Genomic DNA, 25,173 nt, shown 5'->3' on the forward strand with positions numbered 1-25,173 from the left:
TGTGCAAACTGAGGGTTCTGATTTCATATGACAGCTAGGGAATTTGGCTTTTGGTTTCCTTGTTATTTCTGACATCTATAAGACTCTTATGAGTTCAGATAAATATTTACAATTTTTTTTCATTATATGATATTTTATCTTTTACATAGGAGGGATTACTCTTCCGCTTTTATCTTGTCCTCTTCATCTTTATCTGCCTAACTCCTATTTATCATTCAGTTTTAATTTAAACACCAATTAAACAGATTGGGAAGCACTTCCTGACATCTAGATTAGTCATATCTATAAAAACAAAATAAAACAGAAGAAATAAACAATTATAAATTCTCTGAGTTAGCAATCAGAAAAATCCATCTGAAGATACATGAACCACTTGGGGAAATAAACATCTCTTTCACTAAGAGATGCACTTCAAATTTTAAAATAACCACATCAAAATTTATATTATATGGGGTTATTCTGTGTATTAACCATAATTATAAATGGTAATTCTATTCATATAAAATTTTACTATTTGAGAGGCCTATAGTCAGGACATTTGGATACATTTAAAAGAGCTATGTAACTTATTTTTAAATTGCAATATTAAAAATATATTGGGAGTTATATTCAAGTTTATGGTATTATATTTTAATTTGTGAGAGTGCTGGGGACCATCCTAAATGTCCATCTATAGAAAACTGGTTGAAAAAAAAAAAAAAAAAAAGGAAACTTGAAAAAAACCCATATAATGATATATCCAAACAACAGAGTTCTATAGAATTCTAAAACAGAATGAGGACTATGTCTATTTACTACCATGGAGTGATCTCCAGAATATTTTGCCCAGTAAAAAAAAAGAAAAAAAAAGTGAATGGTATCTTATCTAAGCGAAATGAGTACACATACACTTATACAGTTACCTGCTATTATTTAAACAAAAAAAATGAAAGAATAAACAATAAAAGCCACCAAAATGATTACGTCATGATGAATGGAAGGTAGATGTGATAAAGATAAAAGCTATACTTCTTTGAATATAATTTGTATCACAGAGCTGAGTTCTTTCAATGTACTGTAGTTTCATTATAGATTTGACAAATATTTTACATAACTTTTTTAAAATTAAATTTTAATTAAAAAAACATTAAAAATAAAAAATGAAAGAAGTATACCCAGTTGGTAGTATAACAACACAAAATATAACTATTACAAATGACTTTAAGACACGGTAATTTGACACTATAGCCCTAGAACAAAAAAATAGAAAAACAATTTTAACCTGTTTTCAATAGTATTTGTTATTGGTGATACTGTTGGTATTGTTATTCTTTTTTTTTAAAGTATATTTTTATTGATTTCAGAGAGGAAGAGAGAGGGAGAAATAGAAACATCAATGATGAGAGAGAATCATTGATCGGCTGCCTCCTGCACACCTCCCACTGGGGATCGAGCCCACAATCCAGGCATGTGCCCTTGAACAGAATCGAACCCGGGACCCTTCAGTCCACAGGCCAACACTCTATCCACTGAGTCAAACTGTCTATGGTAGTACTGTTATTCTGAGACTACTGTTTATAAAATATGGAATATGTCAAGTGAGTAATTATTTCATACTAGAGGCCCGGTGCACAAATTCTGCACAGGTGGGGTCCCTTGGCCTGGCCGGCAATCGAGGCCTATCGGGGGGTCAGCTCGTCAGGGGAGGTTGGCCTGCCAGTCGGGGGATGGCCGACTGGGTGAAGGGGTCATGGGAGGTTGGCCAGGTGACGGGGGGGGGAGGGGCTGCGGGAGGTTGGCTGTGGGAGCACACTGACCACCAGGGGGCAGCTCTTGAGTTGAGCATCTGCCCCTGGTGGTCAGTGTGCGTCATAGTGACTGGTCAACCGGTCGTTCTGGTCATTCCGGTTTTTCGGTCCTAATGGTCGCTTAGGCTTTTACTGTATATATGCAGACTAGAGGCCCGGTGCACAAAATTCATCCAGGGGGGTGGAGGGCCCCTGCACCCTCTCGCAATCTGGGACCCCTCAGGGGATGTCCGACTGCCGGTTTAGGCCCAATCCTGCAGTGGAATGAGGCCTAAACCGGCAGTTGGACATCCCTCTCGCAATCCAGGACCGCTGGCTCCTAACCACTCACCTGCCTGCCTGTCTAATCGCCCCTAACTGCCTCTGCCTCGGCCCCCGCCGCGGTGGCTTCGTCTGGAAGGATGTCCGGAAAGTCGTTCGACTGTTTAGTCTAATTAGCATATTATGCTTTTACTATTATAGATTCTAATTCTCCAGTGACTTTGAGAACTAGGATTCTCAACATGAGACAAAGGAAAGTTAAACATCTTATAGTAGTGAATTTGAAGTATCAGTATAAACTCATAATGTATTCTATCTTAAAAACAACAAAAAGCACTGTATTTCCTAGTTTTAGTCCACTGAAAAGGCCTAGAAACAATGACAAACCTGGCAAAAATGAGCATCCCTAGCATCCAGACTCTGGTTTTGAAATATCATTTCCCATTCAAAGAAACAAAGGTCCATTAGCACAGTATAATGAGACTGAAACATATTACTATACCACATAGCAAGGTGGCTCTCAAAGACCATTAAGGGTCAACCTAAAAAAACCTCAAACATAATAAGGCTTATACTGGCAAAAGATGAGACAATTTGAACTTCAGTAAAGATAACTGTAACAATTTCAACACAAGTATATTTAAATCTATGGATTAATGATACTAAAATTTAAAGAAAAACCCGATTACTTTTGAGATAACATGATGTCTGATAATAGTTTGAAAATAATACTTGAGTCAATAACAAGGGTAGGTTAGATGAACAAGACTGGCCACGGGTTGATTGATATGGGTGATGATTACATGCCATACCATTCTTCCTACTTTCAAATATATTTTGTTTTTCATTATTAAAAAATAGAGTATGAGGACATATGTAAGTTTTCAAAATTAATTAAAAGTATTATTGGAACAAAAAGTTTAAAGACCAGTGTTCTAAAGCTAAAGAGCAAGAATCACATCTACAAATAGAACCAGAGACACAGAAGGATCAAACAGGCTGTCCTACCTATGAGGGAAGGTGGGAGGTGAGGGGGTAAGAGATCAACCAAAGGACTTGTATGCATGCATATGAGCATAACCAATGGACACAGACAGTAGGGGGGTGAGGGCATGTGCTGGGGGATGGGAGCGGCCAGAGAGAGGTCAATGGGGGAAAAAGGAGACTTATGTAATACTTTAAACAATTAAGAATTTTTTTAAAAAATCCCATCTACCTTGTTAATCAAAGAACGCTCAGTACTTATTACCCAACAGACAACAGGTGCTCAATATATAGTTATTAAATTAATGAGGAGAGATAAAATAGTTGGCTTAAGTAGTAAGAATTTTTAAAATAATTTTTATTTAGAAAAATAATTATAAATTGAGATGATGATTACTCTTCCTACATAAGCATCATATATTTATGCAATTCTATGCAATATGGTCAGAACAGTAGTCTTCCTTAACAGGTTAGTTTTTAAATTATTTAAAATTTTTATCAAATATATCTCACATTATAAGATAATTAACATGTAATTTGAGTAAATCTTCCACATATAAATAACCTACCTTTCAAAAGGTGCTTGGACTCTTTTAATTACATGGTAAGCAAGTATGTCTTTTGCCAATAAATATTTGTCACTTAATGATGTTATAATTCTTAGACATCCAATAAGCTCTAGGTAGTTATAGCATTCATTCATAATTGAGTTTAAGTCAGCTACATTTGTTGCACTATTTATCTGTAATGAAGAAGAAAATATACCCAGTTTCCACTTTCACTTGTAAATGATACTTACATTTCAAATGACACATTATTTTATACTCAATTCTTGAGTACACCAGAATGGAATGAAAGTATACCAAAAATTATTTTTCTAGAATAAATACCTGACAATCCAGTTTAATAAACATTGTATACTTCTTCTTTCAAGAAACCTTGAGTATAATACCCCTTTAACATAGGAAATTACTTACATAAAAGGCAATAATTGACATAGAACAGTTACATAGCACTGGAGAGGCAAGAGAAATGACCTGAGATTTCATGAAAGAGAAAGAATATCAGCTGAGACTTAGATGACTACAACCAAAAGAGTATTTCAGGGAACATCATAAACAGAAAAATTCTTGACCATTTATGTGCCAACGCTTTCATATAGGTTAGCTCTTGAACACTTACAGAAGGAGAAAGATAAAAATACAAGGCAGTCAATAGAAAATTTCCTTGCTATTTCTTCTTTCCAAAAAAAACTCCTCTCCCAGAGATTTACATGGATTCTCTCATTCATATTAGGTCTCTGCATTTCTCCAAAGTTTTTCCTGACTACCTGGTTCAAAATAATAGTTGAATATATTTTGCCTTATCCTCCCAAATCCACCACACTGAGTTTTAGCTAGGTGCATAGCCAAATTTTCCTTGCTATATGTGACTAAGGCTGTCCAATGGGATGAGTGAAAACGTGTCAAACTCCCCCCCCCCCCACTCTACTTCCATTTTTTCTCCCTTAAGTGCAAGCTTCAGTCATGTAGATGCAAACACTATCCTAAGTGATTACATAACAATGAGAAAATGGAATCCAATTTCCTGGATGACCAGATGTACCACTACTATAACTCTAAAATGAGTCATTTCTGTAAAAACCAGATAGCATTTTATGTTTTGTGAGTAGATGTCTGTCACAACTACTCAACTCCACCATTATAGTGTAAAAACAGTCATAGAAATATAAAAATGGGTGTGTAGTTTCAATAAAACTTCATTTACAAAAAAGATGCAGCAGGCCAGACTTGACCTACAGCCACAGTTTGCCAACCCTAACCCCTAAAATCTAAACAACAGATTTTAGAGAGAAATAAATACCTGCCATTTTTTTTGAGACACTGTCTTTTGGGTGTCTATATTATAGCAGCTTAGCCTCAGCTCTAACCTATTATACCCCAAGCATTATCTATCTCCTTTCTCATATTCTGTTTTATTTTTATAATATATTTTACTACATGATGGCACAGTTGACCCTTGAACAACATGGGTTTGAACTGTGTGGGTCCTCTTACATGTAGATTTTTCTCTCTCTCAATACAATCAGCTCTTTGTATCCATGGGTTTTGCATCAGCAAATGAGGAGGGCTAATACTATGCATTGTTTTATACCATTTTATATAAGAGATGTGAACATCTGCAGTTTTTGGTATCTGCACGGGTTGGAGATCCTAGAACCAGTCTCTCGCAGATACTGAGAGACAACTGTAGTTAAGTTTGGGCAAACAAAAAATTATATGTGGATTTCTGACTGTGTGGAGTTAGGTGCCCGTAACCCATGTATTGCAAGGTCAACTATACTGCCCAATGCAGGAGCTGCCATGATGCGCACTGGCCATTTAAAAATAAACAGCACCAAGGACCTGGTGCCAACAATCCAACATTTGGCTTCCCCCAAGTGGGACACAGGCCTCGCCACCACTCTGGAGTGAAACCCCACCAAATTTTATTAAAATGTTCTATTATTTTATGTTAATGATTACTCATTTATTTCAGCCCTTTGTATTCAGCATGTCTCTATCGAAATAAACCTATGTTTCTATAAATATTGAAGCTTTTTTTTTTTTTGCGGCCCACATAAACTTAAACCTTGTTTATTTGGCCCATGTTAGCCTTTGAGTTTGATATGCCTGATGTAAGCAATGATCCTTATGCAGCCAGCATACGATAACTAAATTGAATTTGTACATGTAACATGTGCAGTATAGGGCTCAATAAATGTTAACTCTTTTTAGGTGGGAACATTGAGTCTACCCACTAATTTCCCCATGGAAAAAATTCAACCTAGCACTCATAACTCCCTATAGGAGGAATTACAAGTTTTCTGACTGGTAAACTAAGTCCTTGCTCTCTTCAGATCCACTGCCTTGCAGGAAAACATACTTTTATCTGCTCTCTAGCATGAAACAAGAAACCTGCCTTATATTGTCTCCGGCAGGACAGATAAATCCATCTAGTTCTGAGAAATGTTAGCAAGCCATCTTGAGCACAGACTGAAGTCACATTATCCAATTGGTTTTATCAATATTAAACTTGGCACTTTGATCTCTAGCTGTCTGACCTTCAAATCTTTTATTATTATTGTTATTATTATTAAAGAACAAACATTTATTTCCCGGGGTTTTGGAGGTTGAGAAGTCCAAGATAAAAGTGCTGGCAGACTTGGTGTCTGGTAAGAGCTACTTCCTGGTTCATAGATGGCTATATTTCAGTTTTATCTCTATGTAGTGGAAGAGGTAAGGGAGCTCACTGGAGCCTGTTTAATAAACACATTCTACATCTATCTTTTAACTGGTTGTGTACTCTGCTGATAAACAGAAATATTGATACCCCTTAGGTACTCCACAGAATATTATTACTCTATTGTGGATATAGTATTTATATTCAAATCTACTTAGAATGTAGTCTACATTTTAATAAACATGCACATTTCTTACCCTGATTAAAATCTGTGCCACATCAAAGTCTGAAACATCATCTAAAGTTGGAAAGGTATTTTCTGGTCCAAAAACAAGGCAGTTAAACAAAGTTTTAGAAAAAAAACCAGGTGAAGGACCACCATGAGCCAAAGAAATGGCAAGCATTTTGCCAGCTTCATAGTAATGATTCTCTTTCAGAGCTGTAAATAGATGGAAATACATTAAATACATTTCTATTATTATTATACATCATATATAATAAATACATCTATAATAAATTAAAAATAATCTAAGCATTAGATAAATGGGAAAATAACAATTCATAGAAGCTATAACATGTATAAAATATAGATTTCACCTAAAACACACAAAATTTCTTTTTTCTGAATATAAAGTAATAACTTATTGTAGAAAAAAAATACAGAAACTCTTAAAAAAAACACACCTATAAACCCAAAATGCCTTGAATTAACATTATTAATTACTTAAATTTTTTTTTGAGTTTATATTTAAATTGTGGGTAGTATACATAGTACAAATGATCTTTGGTAGTTTCTCAATTATTTCAATCATGCTTCAGGTAATAGCGAAGAAGTTCTAGAGAATATATAGGAAGGAATTCAAATGGACTGAAATGTCTTTTCACTTTCAAATTTCCTATATTATAGCAAAAATGGTATAAAAGTTACTAAAAAAGAATGCTAGAATTAACCAGAGTTTTGAGATTCCTGTTTTAATCATATTAACTCCTCCCTAGAAATAAACACATAAAAGTATCATATACATAATTGTGTAAGAAAAATTCTTGAAAGCAAAAATACATTTAAAAATCTGTTACATGTGGACCAGAAAATTATGTTATAAAATTCGTAGGTTGTGAAGAAACGTGCCAACTGCAATTTACAAATGTCTGAACAGGAAGGGCTCCGATAATCATCCATCCATTTGCCCAGTCTATTCAAATAAAATTAGAATGAATATAAAATACATTTTTAAGAAGTTGCAGTTAATTATGGAATCATTATCAAGCAGGATATTGCTATAAGGAAATTAAGAACATTCTTAAAGAAAATATTTCACTACAAAATTTGCTTTTAAAACTATTACTGCCCCACCCTCATTTTTCTGTGATTCTATCAGTATTTTATTAACAAAGTAAATTATACATTTTTACCACATGTATTGAATATCAATTTTAACCAGCCATCTCTTCCTTTACACATGGTATATGCAGTATGTACAATAATAAATAATTACCTTGAGAGTTTAGGGACAAGTTCTTTGACAAGGACCCTTCAAACAATGGTGAGTTCTCAAGATGTTGCATTAAAAGACTTAGGAATTCTTGCTTTGATCCAGGATGCTCTGTTCCAAAATTATCATTTTCATTAACATATGCAACTTCAATTGTGTATGAAGGATTAAACTTTTGATTTCTGAATCCATTTAAGGCACTATTCCAGATATCGGCTTTGTTGATATATAATCTTTTTGTTTTTTTAGTAATTTGAAATCCTAGCTCTATAATTATTGTTGAAATGTCTCTCCTAAATTTGTTGCCTTGCCTATAAAACATGAATTTAAACACAGAGGTAAAGACTCTAAAATGCTTTAAGTGACATGGCAATATACAGTTAAAAAGAAACAAAAAAAGATTAAAAGAAAGTTCTTCCCATCTCTCACCCAAAAGCAGACAATGCTGCCACTGGAACCCAAAACAGTTATTTAATAACTTTAGTTCAAAATTATTGATTCTCTTTCCCCAATATGCTACCAAATTAGAATAATCTAATGTCATAACTGATTTATGAGAATGTTCATAGATGATTATCTCAAATTTGATCAATTAAGTAGATTTAGGTATAAGAAAGAGTAAGAATCTTAAACTCTGACCTTTCTGGCCAATGACTACTACACACTTATTAAACTGTATCTTATTTCATATTTACTAGATCCTTTAAAAAAATAAAGCAAACATAGTCTCTGCTTACTATACAAGAGAACTATAGGTTTAAGAAATTACAATGTATTTTTAACCATAAAGTTAACAGAACTAATATTATAAAGAGAATTTGCAACCCTGCCTCAATTTTTCCATCTGTAATTGGTATTGATGTACTTAAAATGATCCTGTTTGGGGCAATGTCATTATCATCTTTATACATTAAGTATAAATTTTTCCCATCCTAAGACATTATAATGGCCCAATGTGGGCCAGGTTTTGTTTTTTTCTTTCTTCACACAACCCCCTACCATATTCATTAACCCGGGTTGAATGAAATCAAAATCTTTTGGAAGATAATCCTTCAAAAATAAACTGTCTTGTTGCAAGTTGATTCCTTGCTCCTGTCTGGACTGGAAATACTATGTTGTTCTTCTAAACATGATGGCATATTAGAGCAGGTGCAAGGACTCAAACTTCCCTGGCATAACATCTTTAGAAACCTACACATTAAAATTATTTAAAACTAACATGAACATCTTTTTTATACTAAAAATCCTATATAATAAAGAGGTGATATGCAAATTGACCATCATACCCTTGCACAAGATGGCTGCCCCCATGTGGTCAAAGATGGCCACCACAAGATGGCCAGCAGGGGAGGGCAGTTGGAGGTGACCAGGCCTGCAGGGGTGGGCAGTTGGGAGCAACCAGGCTGGCAGGGGAGGGCAGTTGGGGGCGATCAGGCCAGCAGGGGAGGGCAGTTGGGGGCGATCAGGCCTGTAGGGGTGGGCAGTTGGCGGCAACCAGGCCTGTAGGGGAGGGTAGTTGGAGGTGACCAAGCCTACAGGGGAGGGCAGTTAGGGGCAACCAGGCCCACAGGGATCAGGCCGAAACCACCAGTCAAACATCCCCCGAGGGTTCCCATATTGGAGAGAGTGCAGGCTGGGCTGACACCCCACACACCCCTCTCCCCCGCACAAATTTTGTGCACCGGGCCTCTAGTATAAAAATATTTGTAACAAATTTTCAGTTAATACAGTGGTATTTTAAAACAGCAATTCTTCACTTCTTAAATAGTATCGCTTCTATTTGCAAATCTAGTTATCAAATATTTTCACAAAAATTCTCTTGTCCTTCTAAATTTTAACTTGGTATTATTTTTAATAAGAGAGTACTTCCTCATGCTTAGCTACTAATATTACTTATGTCTATTTTTTCCCTATTAGCAACAACAAGGCTCTATGAACTTTCTTTTATTAAGCTATACATATACTTAAAAATCTGAACTTCAGTTGGACAAATACCTGACACAGTTTGAAGATGTAATTCTAGTCTTATTTAAATGGTTAAGAATGATTTTCAAAGTTACTCATTTTGCTGTCTTATGAAAAGTTAGGCATTAATAAAATAATACTTGTCCATATGCCTTAAGCTTCCTACACAGATGACATTTTATCCGATACTTATAGTGAGTATTATAGTATTAAGCAAATGATTACAAAATAAAAAAGGTAACTCTATATTAAATATAATTCCTTTTTTTTAACAAAGTAACATGATATTCATGTTATTTAATTTCCTAACTCTATAACCAAATAACAGTTTAAGCATACTTTCCAAATATGTGTTTTCAAAGTATCTTGAAAATTATCTATAATAAAAATGTGTTCTACATCATGAGCCCATATACAATTAAATACTAAAATTATTTTACACACATTCTTTCTATTTGCAGTGCAATATGATACTTTATATTCTAGTCTATCCTGTTTCATTTTCTTTTTTAAGTGCTGATTGCATGATTTCATGATCAAATGTTGGGTCCTGCTGTTTGAAAAACATTCTTCCAGACTACTGTAAAGATCAGCTAGCATTCTAAGTGTATGCAGCCACTTCCTATTCATTTTTTCAGAATAGAGTTTTATATTTTTCTCCAATTCAAAATACACACCTCAGCAGATCTTTTTGTTGGGCTCCAGGTGACTGTCTGGGTAATTTAGGTGACGATTCTTCCAACAAGCAATCATTTATTCCAACATTGTTAGTGTTGGGTAATGTATGTTTTTTGGCTTTTTGGAAACCCCCTGCAGATTTAAAATCCAGTGTGAGCATAACAGAAATATAGGTAGAAACTTTTAAATAATATGCATTTAAGTAAGAACATCTTTATTCAAAATTACAAAATGTTACCTGAGTTGTAGGTAATACCTCTACAGTCCAAACACTCCCAATTTTGTTCCCACGATCGTAGTGAGGAACAGGCTAAATGTGTTCCACTAGAACCACAAGATTGACAACGCTTTATTTCCCATTTGCTGAGGAGATAAAGAGAAGCAAATATTGACATTTTGATATTAACTTAGTCAAATTCCCACACTGCCACAGGCCTCACTGTCCACCTCACACACAAAACCAACCGAAAGGAAGAAAAATAGATTATCTGCGTTGTTACTGCATTACATATTCTTAAAGAATATTTTTCTATTTCATTATTTATGTTTAAAATTTCCTTCATTAAATATTCTCTAAGTATCAACATGTATATGAACATGCACATACACAAAGAATATAAACATCAGAAAGACTATGATTAAAGAAGGGAAAAATTTTTTTTTTATATTTGGCAATTACTATGCCAGTGTATCTGTTATGGAAGAGGCATTCAGTAAATGTATTACCTTACCTAACATATTATCTTTCTTATCCAAGATGAGGAATTATTTCCTACAAAATGCTTGCTCAGACAATTCAGGTATTGTGCAGCTCCTCAGGACCCAGACTCACTACCAAGCCCATATTTGTTCTCTCTCTTATCAGTTTCCTCTCAGCCAAGCTGATGGCTGCCAACACAGCGGTGGTGGCGGGAGCCTCTCCCGCCTCCTCAGCAGCGCTAAGGATGAACGACTGCAGCTTAGGCCTGCTCCCCGCTGGCAAGTGGACATCCCCCGAGAGCTCCCGGGTTGCCAGAGGGATGTCTGACTGCCAGCTTAGGCCCGATCCCCCGGGGAGCGGGCCTAAGCCAGTAGGTGAACATCCCCCAAGAGGTCCCAGACTGTGAGAGGACACAGGCCGGGCTGAGAGACCCCCCCCCCACCCCCAGTGCACAAATTTTTGTGCACCGGGCCTCTAGTGTTAAATAAGTAATCAATATAAAATTAAGATATTTTCACTTATTTTTCTTAACTGTTATAGGCTGGATTGTGTCTCCCCAAAATTCATATGTTGGAGTCCTAACACCCAGTATCTCACAATGTGACTGTGTTTGGAGATAGGGCTATTAAAGAGATAATTAAAATAAAATAAAGTCAAATGGGTGGACCCTAATCCAATATGCCTGGACATAGAAAGAGGGACAATCATGTGAAGATATAACTAGAAGGGAATCATGTGCAAGTCAAGGAGAAGTTTCAGAAGAAGTCAAATCTGTGGATACCTTTATCATGGACTTCTAGCCTCTAGAACTGTTAGTAGAAACAAATTTCTATTATTTAAGGCATCTTGTTTGTGGTATTTTGTATGGCAGCCCTACTAACTAAGATACATACTATGTCTTCAGTGTGTATTTGACACTTACAACACCTCTAAATTGGGAACAGCCACACTTCAAGTGTTCAATAGTCACATGTGCCTAGTGGCTACCATATAAGACCAGTGCAGCACTAGAAAATAGAGCCTCACAAAAATGCACCAAGAAAATAAGTTGCAATTATGCTGAGTGCATAATTTTTCTGTAAACAGATGTAAATATACAATAAAGTTAAAACTTCAAACATCCTAAGAGCAAATACATTTCACTAACTATAACTCTGCTTTCTAAGCTGAAGGTTTCAATAAGAACATGAATTAAGCACAAGTGAACTTCCCGGTATACCTATTAGGCACATTATAGTCTCGCCCTTCCTTGCAACGACATCTTCGTACATCACAATGCTCATAGTGCTGCAGAAGCTCTTGATAAGCATTTTCTTCTAATTCCCAAGATGCATCTCTGTAAATGAAGCAAGACATAAAATATACTTTGACCTAAAATGTTTCATTAAAGGGTTGGTAATGAACCCAAAAATAAAAACTTTTCACATAATAGTACTCAGGAATGAGGCTAAAATTTGTTTTTTAAGATTAATCATTCTCTTCAAGATATAAATCCTTTAGTGTCATTTTAGCCTACATTTAGTCTCACAGTGAATTTTCAAATGCTAACTGAAAAATTAAGCAGAAATTTTCTAACTTACATTTTTAACATTTCACTTCCATTTATTTCAAGTTTAGTACCATTATTTCAGGATTCCTCATCTTTAAGTACTAACAAAATTCTTATTAGACATTTTAAATCACATCTTGATTCTCTTAATTTATACATACCATTTTGAAGCCTACTATACTTGTGTATAAATCAATTAACATTACATACAACTGAGGTGTTTATTCAGAGACTATAAATCAACTAATGAGAATTTAAGTCACAGTCCCTGCTCTCAAGAACTAGCAATCTGGGGAGAAAGAGGAGGTGGCAGGGGCTGCTTTACATTTCCCCATCTGAAGTGGCTGCTTCTCCATCATTACATAATCAGACATAAATGACTATTTTCACTGTCATTAAATCCTATTTATAAAATATCTTTTGTCAAACGTGGTACTCACTTTTCAGGAATATGAATTCCCATTCTCAACATCTCTTTCTGAAATATGTCACTATTATTGCATACTGTGCACCTAAAGAAAAACACTCCTGCATTTATTGCTTGAACCTGTAGTAAAAATAGAAAATCTTTAATAATTTAACAATATATTAGGTTATGAACTTTATAACAGAACATGTGCTACTTTTCACTCAATATATAATGAAATCTTATTTTGTATACTAATGGTTCTCAAACTTTGATAAACTAAGTTATCCCACTGCTAAAATTTGGAGATCTTTTTCCCAATTGCCAAAAAAAAAATTAAGCTAATGAATTGACTGTTCTTAGCTTTACTATATATTCACCCATACATTCCTCTTAACCTTTGGTGTCTAATATCATTTCTGTTCGCAAATATTGTGTTGGCCATGTCTATGAATAAAATAGTAAAAATCTTGAGTTACTTCATCTAGGAAATATATTTAAATAAGTGCTACATAAAAAGTATCCTTGGTTCTATTTTTAACTCACTCTGTTAGTTTTCTTCCTAAGAGGGAGAAGTATAAAACCTATTCTCACTCTTCAGTTACTACAAATACAAAGGCAGCAGGCAGAGGGTATGCAGAGGGAAACAGAAAACTATAACTCAAACTAATAGCACTCCTTCATTAACAAATATTTAATCCCTACTATATAGACACCAAACACTATGCTATGTACCAAAAACAGAAATATAAAATGACTTATGAATAGGCATACAGTATACAATTCTAATATAGTGTACAAGTTTTTGTAAGTATATACATGGAAGAGAGAGGAAGAAGTACCTCAGTCTATATAAGAGCCTGACAAAACTGTCAAAGCTAATTTTGGAAGAAGACACAGGAGTCTGCCAGGAAAATGGGACAAAAGACATTACAAAACTAAAAAAGAGCATATATCAAATCAAGCATATATCAAAACAAGTAAGCACATGTGATTAGAAAACTAATTAATAAACTTAGGATGACAGGCTGGCCATAGTGAACTAAGTAAGGAGGCTAAACAGGTAAATCAAAACCAATAGTGTGAAGAAATTATAGGAAATAAGGCATGCAGGAGAAAGACCAGCTCAGTAAGCTCCTACAAAAGTCTAGTTAAAATAGAAGGAGAGAACAGCAACGAAAAAGTATACACAAAAATATCTATTAGGTAGACCTGACAGACTTGGGTTCGGGAATGATTTTCGGATGGTGAAGAAAGAAGTTAACAAATAGGAGCCCAGGTTCAAACTACTACCAAGTAACACACACACACACACACACGCACACACACACCCATGTGGTAGGAAAGCAACAAGTTTCTGAAATCTAAACCTAAAGGGTCTGCAAGCAATTATAATACATACTAAATATAGGATGTGATACAAAAAGTGTCTATCTAGTATGGAGGAAAAAACACCAGAGGGCATATGGAAGATACCAAGACCAGAACAATGAAGGAGAAATCCAAAATGCACAAGAATAGTGACAATTCTCTACATAGCCAGAGTGAAAAGTTTCAAAAGTTTCCATTAATTTTAATATGTTTTTATTTTTCAGAGAGGAAGTGAGAGGGAGAAGACAGAAACATTGATTGACTTGGCTGCCTCCTGCATAGCCCCCACCAGGGATCTAGCCTGCAACCCGGGACTGGGAATTGAACCCACAACCTCTTGGTGCATGGGTCGATGCTCAACCACTTAGGAACACCAGCTGGGGTCCATTAATTTCTTTTATATTAACCTATAGTCTCTCCTCACAAAATCCCAATGTATAATATAGCATTTGTAGTGGTAAAAACAATGAAATTTTTGCATAGGTTTTTTTCAAAATTTTGCATTCTATTGCATTAAGTTTGTTCTTCCTTTGACTCTTTTATATTAATGAATTCAGATATTTAAATTATTCAGGTATTATTGTAGCTATCTAGATAGGGCAGATTCCATTTATTATTTCAGTTAAGATTCTAGTACTAGGGTGGAAAAGCCACTGGAACTCCTATAGAGAATATGAATGAACTCCAGTCAAGTAACAATTGCTTATTAATACTTATATCATAGACAGGTATCCATGTGGCTGTATTTTTGTTGTTGTTTAATCCTTACCCAAGGGTATTTTTTTCCACTGATTTTTTTTCTTTTTCTTTTTTTTTAGAGAGTGGAAGGGAGGGTTGGCGTGTGAGAGAGCAACATCGATGTGAGAAAGACACAGCGATTGGATGCCTCCAGCACAAACCTCAACTAGGGCCAGGGATCAAACCTGCAACCCAGGTACATGCCCTTGACCCGGAATCAAACCTGAGAGCCTCTGGTGCACAGCTGACACTCTAACCACTAAACACCAGCCAGGGCAAGGTGGCTATCTTTTTATATTTGCAGAAAGTAGACCTACAATTTTGTTAGCAATACTATTTCTACTTTTTTTGGTTGGTGTTAATCCTCACCTGAGGATATTTTTCCATTCATTTTCAGAGAGAGTAGAAGGGAGAGCGAGAAACATGGATGGGGGAGAGACATATCGTTTGGTTGCCTCCAGAATAGGGATTGAGGTAAGTGACCTTGACCAGAATCAAACCCCAGACCCTTAGTCCTCAGGCCGACACTCTATCCACTGAGCCAAACCAGCTAGGACTTATTTCTACGTTTTAATGACAGAATTAGAAACTTGGTATCTTCAGAATGTTCACAAAAAGCCTGGTGAATACTAGGTCGTTTGAGAACCTCTCTCTGGTTCATTATTAACACACTAGAGGCCCAGCACACGAAATCCGTGCAAGGGGAGGGTCCCCAGGCCTGGCCTGTGATCATGGCCGATCTGCCCCAGCTGCCGGCAGCCGCCCCCTCCACCCCCCGCCGCCCTCTGTGTGTGGGGCGACCAGCAGAGTGATCAGGGCACTGGCACCACCTGTGTCTGCCACCACCCAACCCCGGTTCCCAGTTCCTCATCAGGCAACTGGAGCCTGCCGGCTGGGGGTAGGGAACAAGAGGTTGGCTGGCAGGCCTCAATTGGGCAATCAGGACCTGCAGGCTGGGGGCAGCTCCTGCATTGAGCGTCTGCCCCCTGGTGGTCAGTGTGCATCATAGCCGACCGGTCATTCCGCCATCCAGTTGATTTGCATATTACACTTTTATATATATAGATATATAGATAGATAAATGAGGCAAATCTTATTTGTCTTGAAAAATAACATACTGTTACAAAAGTAATAAGATACATTTGGCAGCAATTACATTCATCCAAATACAAACCCTTAATTAAGATAAATTACTTTTTAAAGATTCTCATAGAATGTGAACTTCTTCTTCAATAGGTATAAATAACACTTCATGATGTTTATGAACTACACCCTCTGGATCCTTTCACAAACACTTATTTGTAAGAATTAACAGAATTTCTAATATTTACCCAACAAAATTGGTTCCATTTTGCCTTTTCACTGAATAGCCCTAAATATAAATGTTCAAGGCGCATACAAAAAATTGAAAGTAATCATTTAACCTTTACTACTTTAACTACTGTTAGTACTTTTAAGACTATCATCTTAATAAAAGGCTAGTATGCAAATGGTCATCATGCCATCACACCAATCAGCAGGTACCTGGGGCTGCATGGTGCCGGGCATGGGCAGGGGACCTGAGGCTGCGCCCCCCACCCAGCAGGGCTTGACAGGGGACCTGAGGCCACACCCCCACCCCGGCGCCGGGATGTGAGGTTGTCCCTCCCTCCCGGCGGGGCTAGATGGGGCTGAGGCCGGCCGAGTCTTGGTGTTGCCCAATGGGGGTGGGGCCGGCTGGACACTTCTATTACAGAGAAAGGGCAAATAGCAATATTAAAATATTTCCTCTAATTAATTCCCTTTAAATGTGCACGAATTTCTAGCACCGGGCCACTAGTCCTATACAATAAGAGGCCAGGGACTGTAAAGATTTAATGATCAGAACGACTAATCAAACAGTCACTATGAGGTACATTGACCACCTCTTGATCTCTCCCTGCAGTCTGCAGGCTCTGATCGCTGGATGGCCATTGGGGAACCATGGGGAACTGGGGTGAGTGGTGGCAGGGCGCGACTGGGGACTGACGAACGGGAAGAAGATGGCCCTGATTGCAGGCTAGGCCTAGGGACCCTACCTGCGCATGATTTTGTGCACTGGGCCTCTAGTCTATATATATAAAATCCTAAGCAACCATTACGACCGGATGATAGCTATGACGTGCACTGACCACCAGGTGGCAGGTACTCAATACAGGAGCTGCTCCCTGGTGGTCAGTGCACTCCAACAGTCAACCACCCGTGGCCGGCCAACATCCCATGGTCCCTCCTCCCAGCTGGCTAGCCCCAATCAGCCCCAATAATCCCCAATTGGGACTGGGAGAGAAGGCCCCAATCAGCCCCAATCACCGGCCAGGCTGAGGGACCCCACCCGTGCACAAATTCATGTACCAGGCCTCTAGTTGATATATAAGAGGATTTGCAATATCTCTTAACTTAAAAGGGGGAAAAAAATTTGTGGATAATCTATAATCAGTAGTAACCTCCTTTTATTTTAGTAAACAATAATAAAACCTGCCCTAACCGGTTTGGCTCAGTGGATAAAGCATCAGCCTGCGGACTCAAGGGTCCCAGGTTCGATTCCGGTCAAGGGCATGTACCTTGGTTGCGGGCACATACCCAGTAGGGAGTGTGCAGGAGGCAGCTGATCAATGTTTCTCTCTCATTGGTGTTTCTAACTCTCTATCCCTCTCCCTTCCTCTCTGTAAAAAATCAATAAAATATATTTAAAAAAAAAACAACAATAATAAAACCCAAGGTTTAAAAAGCAAGTAAATCCTCTGTTATTTGGCATTCTATGAACTATAACTATCAGTTGGCACTTTACTACATGAATACTACATATTTAATGTTACTAATAACTGAGATTTTTTTAACTTTCAAATACCTTCTGAATAAAATAATATTAAATTGTTTAATGTCAAATTTCATGTTATTTCGTTTACTTGAAAACTTGTCATCAGGTTTGACATACAATAGGAAAGGCCTCTAACATTTAAATATCTTAGTTTACAATTACATAATCATTTCAAATATCTTGGTTTTCTAAGCTTAAATATGTAAATAACTTGACAATAAATATGTTTTATTTATTGTGAAACAAATAAAATTATTAGATAAATATAGATTAAAAAGTCGTATCTAAAGTATTAAAATATTAATTGTACAATTCATTAGGGTGAATTTACCCTAATGTAAAATAGGCTTCAATAAAGTTTCTATTTATTTTTTTAGATAACAATAGTTTACTTTTATTCACATCTTATTGCCATTACTAAAGGTTAATTCATAAAAACATTGTTGCTACTTTTAAAAAATATATATATATTTTTTATTGATTTCAGAGACAGAAATACCAATGATGACAGAGAATCACTGACTGGCTGCCTCCCGCAAGCCCCCCACCAGGGACCAAGCCCCAACCTGGAATCGAACTGCGACCTCCTGGTTCATAGGCAGACGCTCCACCACTGAGCCATGCAGGTTGGGCCATTTTTGCTATTCTAACACTACGGTGTCGGGTGAATTTCTAAAGGTTAATTCATAAAAACATTGTTGCTACTTTTAAAAAATATATATATTTTTTTTATTGATTTCAGAGACAGAAATACCAATGATGACAGAGAATCACTGACGAGTTTACACGTTTCCCGCACTCCACCGCAAATCTATATGAACCGAGTTTAAGACGGCTCCCGCGGAGTACGCGCAATTCACTCCACCACTGAGCCATGCAGGTTGGGCCATTTTTGCTATTCTAATATCCTTTGCCTCTCATTACCTCTTACAAATTCCTACCACATAGCAGAAAGTTATATTGCAAGTTATATTAGAAGTTATACTGCAAATGGAGCACATTAAGCATTTTTTTAAGCCATTAAAATATGGCTTATGAACAATTTTATACAGCAGGTTACTGAATAACATGTTACATATTAACAGATCTATGGTACCATATGGACAATCAGATTTCCTTGATATTAAAGATGGAGTTGGCATTTTTGTCAAGAAGATATTTTAATAAAGATGTTTTAAAAAGCTACAAGTAGTATGAGCTAAAACACACATGTTAATTCTTTCCAATTTTAAATTTTAAGCAGTAAGCAACAAATTTTATATCAGAAAAAGCTTACAAAACATCTTACCTGTAAACAGTCTCTATGAAACCAAGCATTCTTACAACAAGGACTTCGTAATATGCTATAAGTTGGAATAGGCTCAATAAATTCCAAGCAAATGGTGCATGGTAAGGATTCTCTATAATTATTAGGTGTAATTATTTGAACAGGTCGATGGTTCCAACAAAATGACCTAAATTATTTAAAACCAACATCTAATAAATTACAAAGCACAATTAGGATAGCATTACAATTCACATTTATAAGAGAAACTTCATTTCTCTCTCTCTCATAACTAACCTAGAACAGACTGGAACTTTGGCATTATAAGTCAGTTTCATAATCTATGAGCATGTTTAACTGAACTTTCAAAATGTGAACCTTTTGGTGGTAAGCCTTCCCTCACAGAATCTCAGCAACTAATATTATGTTGAGAATCCTATATAAGATTGTTAGCAACAGAATACACACATCATTGCAGTAAAAACTGCACAAAATTAAAGGAACTTAACATTTAAATATTTAATCATATAACAGATAAAATGAAAATAATAACTTATTCCTAACCCACTAAATTTATTTCCATTTGTATTATCTAAACTGCAGTTTTTTTACATAGGAAAAAAATCATTAAATTGGTCAAGAACACAAGGACTAAAAGAAATAAAACACTCATGATACCTAATATCAAAATTTATAAAAATTTCATGTTTACAGCTGGATTCAAGAACCAATACTTTCAGGAGCATCCAGGGAGCAATATTTATTTTTTGGATTCCAAATTTATATGCCTTCAATTTACACTAGAAGTAAATATGGCTCCATGAAAGAAAACTGGACTATTACTGATAAATCTAAAGAGTGATATAAAAATCTAGAATTATATAAGGTAAAATAACATACTGTTACAAAATTAATAAGATACATTTGGCAGCAATTACATTTATCCAAATACAAACCCTTAATTAAGATAAATTACTTTTTAAAGATTCTCATATGTGAACTTCTTCTTCAATAGGTACAGATAACACTTCATGATGTTTATGAACTACACCCTCTGGATCCTTTCACAAACACTTATTTGTAAGAATTAACAGAATTTCTAATATTTACCCAACAAAATTGGTTCCATTTTGCCACTTTTCACTGAATAGCCCTAAATATAAATGTCTACTTTGCAGAAAGTAGACCTACAATTTTGTTAGCAATACTATTTCTACTTTTTTTGGTTGGTGTTAATCCTCACCTGAGGATATTTTTCCACTGATTTTCAGAGAGAGTAGAAGGGAGAGCGAGAAACATGGATGGGGGAGAGACATACCGTTTGGTTGCCTCCAGAATAGGGATTGAGGTAAGTGACCTTGACCAGAATCAAACCCCAGACCCTTAGTCCTTAATATATATATACACTGTGTAAATTCAGTGCAGCTTTGAAAAAAAATTTAACGAAGTAATTATATAATTGGAATATCCATATCCATTACTGACTTTTCTTTAACCATCATCTTTCATGTTCAACAGTTAACTCACGCAAAATTGCCAGTGAACTGGAAAATACATTCTCTCTGAAGTCCACATGGGAAATGATAACTTCGTTTACATCGAGGTGCAACACATCCAATTGAAGCACCACTTTTCTTGCAAACACAGCATTTCTAGAAAAAAACAAAAAAGAATAGGGGCATAACATAGAAAAATTGAGCACTATACTATAACTGAGGTATAAATAAATATTCCTTTTGAGGAGCCTGAAAATTAATTTAATCATATAGCAAATAGCTGTGGTGATAGTATATTAAAGAAATTTCCTGAAAAATTGTTCTACCCACCCAGAAACAACCTAAAGACACTAAAGATTCACTCCTACAATAATTTCTGATATAGTAAACATCTGTAACCTAACATATGAATGAGAAAAAAAAGTTTCTTTTCCTTCTTATTTGCTAAAAAAAAATAAGGGTTTATAAACATAATAGCTATACAGGAAAGTCTCATTCAAATTTCAAATGAAAACACATAATTAGGAAATATTCACCAAGGAAAATAGTTTCACAATACTAAAAACCAATCTGTAAAAAGAAATGGCTAGGATCACTCTATCCTAACCATATGAAAAAGTATTAGATAATCATAATAGGTTAAATAGTGACCCCTAAAAAGATATATTCAAGTCTTAATTCCTGGTACCTGAATGAATGTGACCTTATTTGGAAATATGGTCTTTGTAGAAGTAAGTTAAGGATTTAAAGATGAGATTATTCTGGATTTAGAGGGGTTCCTAAGTCAAATAACTGATGTCTTTGGAGGGGGAGATTTAAGACACAGACACACAGAGGGGAAGACCATATGAAGATGGAAGCAGAGACTGAGGTTATGCTGCCACAAACTAAGAAATGCAAAGCTTGTCAGCAGCCATCAAAAGCTCAGAGAGAAGCAAGGAATGGATTCCCCCTCAGAGCTTCCAAAAGGAATCAATTCTGACAGATGTCCCTCAGCCCAGCCTGCACCCTCTCCAATCTGGGACCCCTCGGGGGATATCTGACTGCCATAGGATCAGGCCTAAACCAGCATTTGGACATCCCTCACAATCCGGGACTGCTGGCTCCCAACCACTTGCCTGCCTGCCTGATTTCCCCTAACCACTTCTGCCTGCCAGCTTGATCACCCCCTAACTGCTGCCCTGCTGGCCTGATCGACGCCTAACTGCTCCCCTGCCAACCCAATCGCCCCCAACTGCCCTCCCCTGTCGGCCCGGTCACCCCCAACTGCCCTCCCCTGCAGGCCTGGTCACCCCCCAACTTCCCTCCCCTGCTGGCCTGATCACCCACAACTGTCCTCCCCTGCCAGCCATCTTGTGGCTGTGGGCACTGCCATCTTTGAGGGCATAGCAGCCAATTAGCATATTCCCTCCTTATTGGCTGTGGGTGCCGCCATCTCTGAGGGCAGGACAGTCAATTAGCATATTCCCTCCTTATTGGCTATGGGCGCCGTCATCTTTGCGATGGCATGAGTTAATTAGCATATCCCCTCTTTATTAGATAGGATACCTTGCCAACCTGATTCTCTCTCAGTAAAATGATATAGAGAATTCTAATTTAAGGTCACAAATGGAAATACTTCTTCAGGATCAAGATATTCTTAAAGGTTCACAATACAGTATACTCAAGAGAGAATTCACATGTTTTAAGAAAACAGGTATTTCCAAACCATAAGGAGACCTTTAGAGGCCACCTCTCACCACATATTCACTATCAGGAAGTTGAGGAATTTTGATACTAATACTCACATGTGACTCTTAGATACCCTACTGATGCCCATTCTCCCAACCTTTTTCCTTATGCTCTGGAACCTCTATTTTACCATCAAGCCTCTGCATCCTCAACATGCTAAAAAATAGTTGCCTCGCCCTAACTGGTTTGGCTCAGTGGATAGAGCGTCAGCCTGCGGACTAAAGGGTCCCAGGTTCGATTCCGGTCAAGGGCATGTACCTTGGTTGCAGGTGCATCCCCAGTGGGGAGTGTGCAGGAGGCAGCTGATCGATGTTTCTCTCTCATCGATGTTTCTAACTCTCTATCCCTCTCCCTTCCTCTCTGTAAAAAATCAATAAAATATATATTAAAAAAAAAAAGTTGCCTCCATTTCTTTGCCTCAACTAAAATAAAGGTCTCTACATGCTTCCCTTATAAAATGTCTTGAATAAAGCTGCTTACTTATAAACATAATGCCTATACACGAAAGTCTCATTCAAATCTCAAATGAAAACACATAATTAAGAAATACTCCTTAAATTCCAGACTTGCCCAGGGGTGTAACTGGGATATGGACATGGACAGGAAGGGGGACAAACATACATTATTTTAATTGTCTGTTGCAGGTTGTAGGCCATTACTGCATGTTCATATTTAACCTTCTCATTCTCTCACCTTCATTATTCCTACTCAGACCACTTGGAAACCCACAGTCCTTTCCTTGCACATCATCTAAGTAGCTATCACAGAGTAGATTCTCATCTATATATATAAAAGCCTAAGCAACCGTTCAACCATTCAACCAGTAGCTATGATGCACACTGACCACCAGGGGCCAGAAACTGAAAGAACTGGCATGGAAACATGGAACAGACTGATGCATCTCAGTGGGAAGCGGGGGAGGGTAGAGGGTGGGAAGAGAGTAACCAAAGATCTTATATGCATATTAGAGGCATGCACTGGTGGGGTCCCTCGGCCTGGCCTGCGGGGACCAGGCCGAAACCGGCAATCTGACATCCCCTGAGGGGTCCCGGAATGTGAGAGGGTGCAGGCCAAAGGAACCCACCGGTGCATGAATCCATGCACCGGGCCTCTAGTATTATAATGAAATGAGTGAGGAGTTAAAAGTTTAGAATACTCATCTTGGAGAACAGGAGAAGGCACTGAAAAAAGCACACAAAGTCACAGAAGGGCCACAGAGGTGTGGAGATCACAAATTACTGGTCTTCATACTTGTGTAATTTTACCTCAACCCATCATTTCAACCCAACAACTGAGGTATAAGAATGAAAAGTGAATGTCTGGATGACTCAGTATTGAAGTCTGAAGAACAGCGGAGTATTAGTGTGTTCATAATTCTGATGATAAATGTGGGTGAATTGATGGGTTGGTTGGAATAAGATAAGGAAGTGAAAATCAATATTGTCACATATATTATCCAGGGGCGGTTAAGTTCCCTTTCACTTGCAAAAATACAAATGTTCTAAATTCACCATATTTGATAAAGTAAGCACTGGAACATGAAATAGAAGTCTTACAAATTTCTAGTGGAGAAACTGATAAAGAAGACTTCCCTAGTATTGACAATATTTACAGTATTTACTAAAATGAGTAAAATAATTTACTTACCAGTTTAGAAGCTCTATTCACTTCTTTTCTTATGTCTTCTATCAGGAAACCATAAACTCCTTCTTCTTCTTTACCTCTTTGCCAAATTCCACTTGACATCAACTATGAATATGTTCTCAATTAGAAAATAAACTCTAAAAAACTAGTTTGGAATAAAAATTATTTATCTATAATATTTTAATAAATAAAACAGCTAGAATTTCAAGTACCTCTTACCTATAATAGTTATTTTTTATGATCAAAGTAAGAGGCTACTCACATTTTTTATTTGAAAGGCACTGTATATTAATAGTTCATATAATGAAATTAGTCTCTAAAATATTTCAGGAAATAACAGACAAAGGAAGAAAGGAAGGAAGGAAAACAAAAAATACCTATAATTAAGCTTTATGGGGGAAAAGTGGTAAATACTGAAAGGTGTAAATGTAATAACAGTAAATACGAGGGGGATAATACAGATTATTAGTGATATTTCAGGCTAACTGTAAATCTAGCTGGATTCTAAACCATATAAGGCATATTTACAGGGAAACCTATTGAATTGTAATTAACATAAATGTTTAAATGTTTTAAAATCTGATTTTTAACTTTAGTTTAAACATGTTAAAGGAGCATGAATCAAGAAAAAGCATGGGACTGTGAATAACAAGTCCTGGCTTGCAAATCAGGCTCTGTATCCAACTTTCCAGATCCCTCAGCAAATAATTTAATATGAATGACCTTAAACACAAAAATAAAAACACTGGACTAGATTATCAATAAGTCACTTTTAACTTTAACATTCCATTGCCATTGGTAACATTACTACTCTTTTCTGTTCACAGTGAAATAGAATCTTATAAATGTTGAATCTAGGGTCAGTATCTCTTCGAATTATTATACTCGCTAATAAAATAAGAGAATATCAAAAATTTAATGTGATCAACTTACATATATTTAAATATTTCAAAAATACTTCAAAGTATTGACAATATCAAAGTGCTTAAAGAGGCTTAATCAGTATAATATCTCCTAAAGAAAACCAAGTGATATACATTACTTAGAA

General features: G+C 36.5%; 1 protein-coding gene across 3 annotated transcripts in view; it reads right to left on the bottom strand.

The window, feature by feature from the left end:
• The window catches only part of G2E3 (G2/M-phase specific E3 ubiquitin protein ligase), a 59,879-nt gene that overhangs the window by 7,708 nt on the left and 26,998 nt on the right, over positions 1–25,173 (bottom strand). For 2 of the 3 annotated variants that reach the window (XM_014453348.2, XM_023751548.1), the window contains 10 exons: positions 24,129–24,230; positions 20,782–20,906; positions 19,279–19,444; positions 13,080–13,186; positions 12,310–12,426; positions 10,629–10,753; positions 10,390–10,522; positions 7,751–8,058; positions 6,512–6,693; positions 3,602–3,774 (listed from right to left, as the gene is read on the bottom strand). In XM_014453348.2, coding sequence (XP_014308834.1) covers positions 3,602–3,774; positions 6,512–6,693; positions 7,751–8,058; positions 10,390–10,522; positions 10,629–10,753; positions 12,310–12,426; positions 13,080–13,186; positions 19,279–19,444; positions 20,782–20,906; positions 24,129–24,230 — 1,538 coding nt within the window. The remainder of the gene's footprint in view (positions 1–3,601; positions 3,775–6,511; positions 6,694–7,750; positions 8,059–10,389; positions 10,523–10,628; positions 10,754–12,309; positions 12,427–13,079; positions 13,187–19,278; positions 19,445–20,781; positions 20,907–24,128; positions 24,231–25,173) is intronic. The other variant, XM_023751550.1, reaches the window with a different exon arrangement.

This window comes from Myotis lucifugus, unplaced genomic scaffold (genome assembly GCF_000147115.1).
Source record: "Myotis lucifugus unplaced genomic scaffold, Myoluc2.0 scaffold_22, whole genome shotgun sequence".
NCBI lineage: Eukaryota > Metazoa > Chordata > Mammalia > Chiroptera > Vespertilionidae > Myotis > Myotis lucifugus.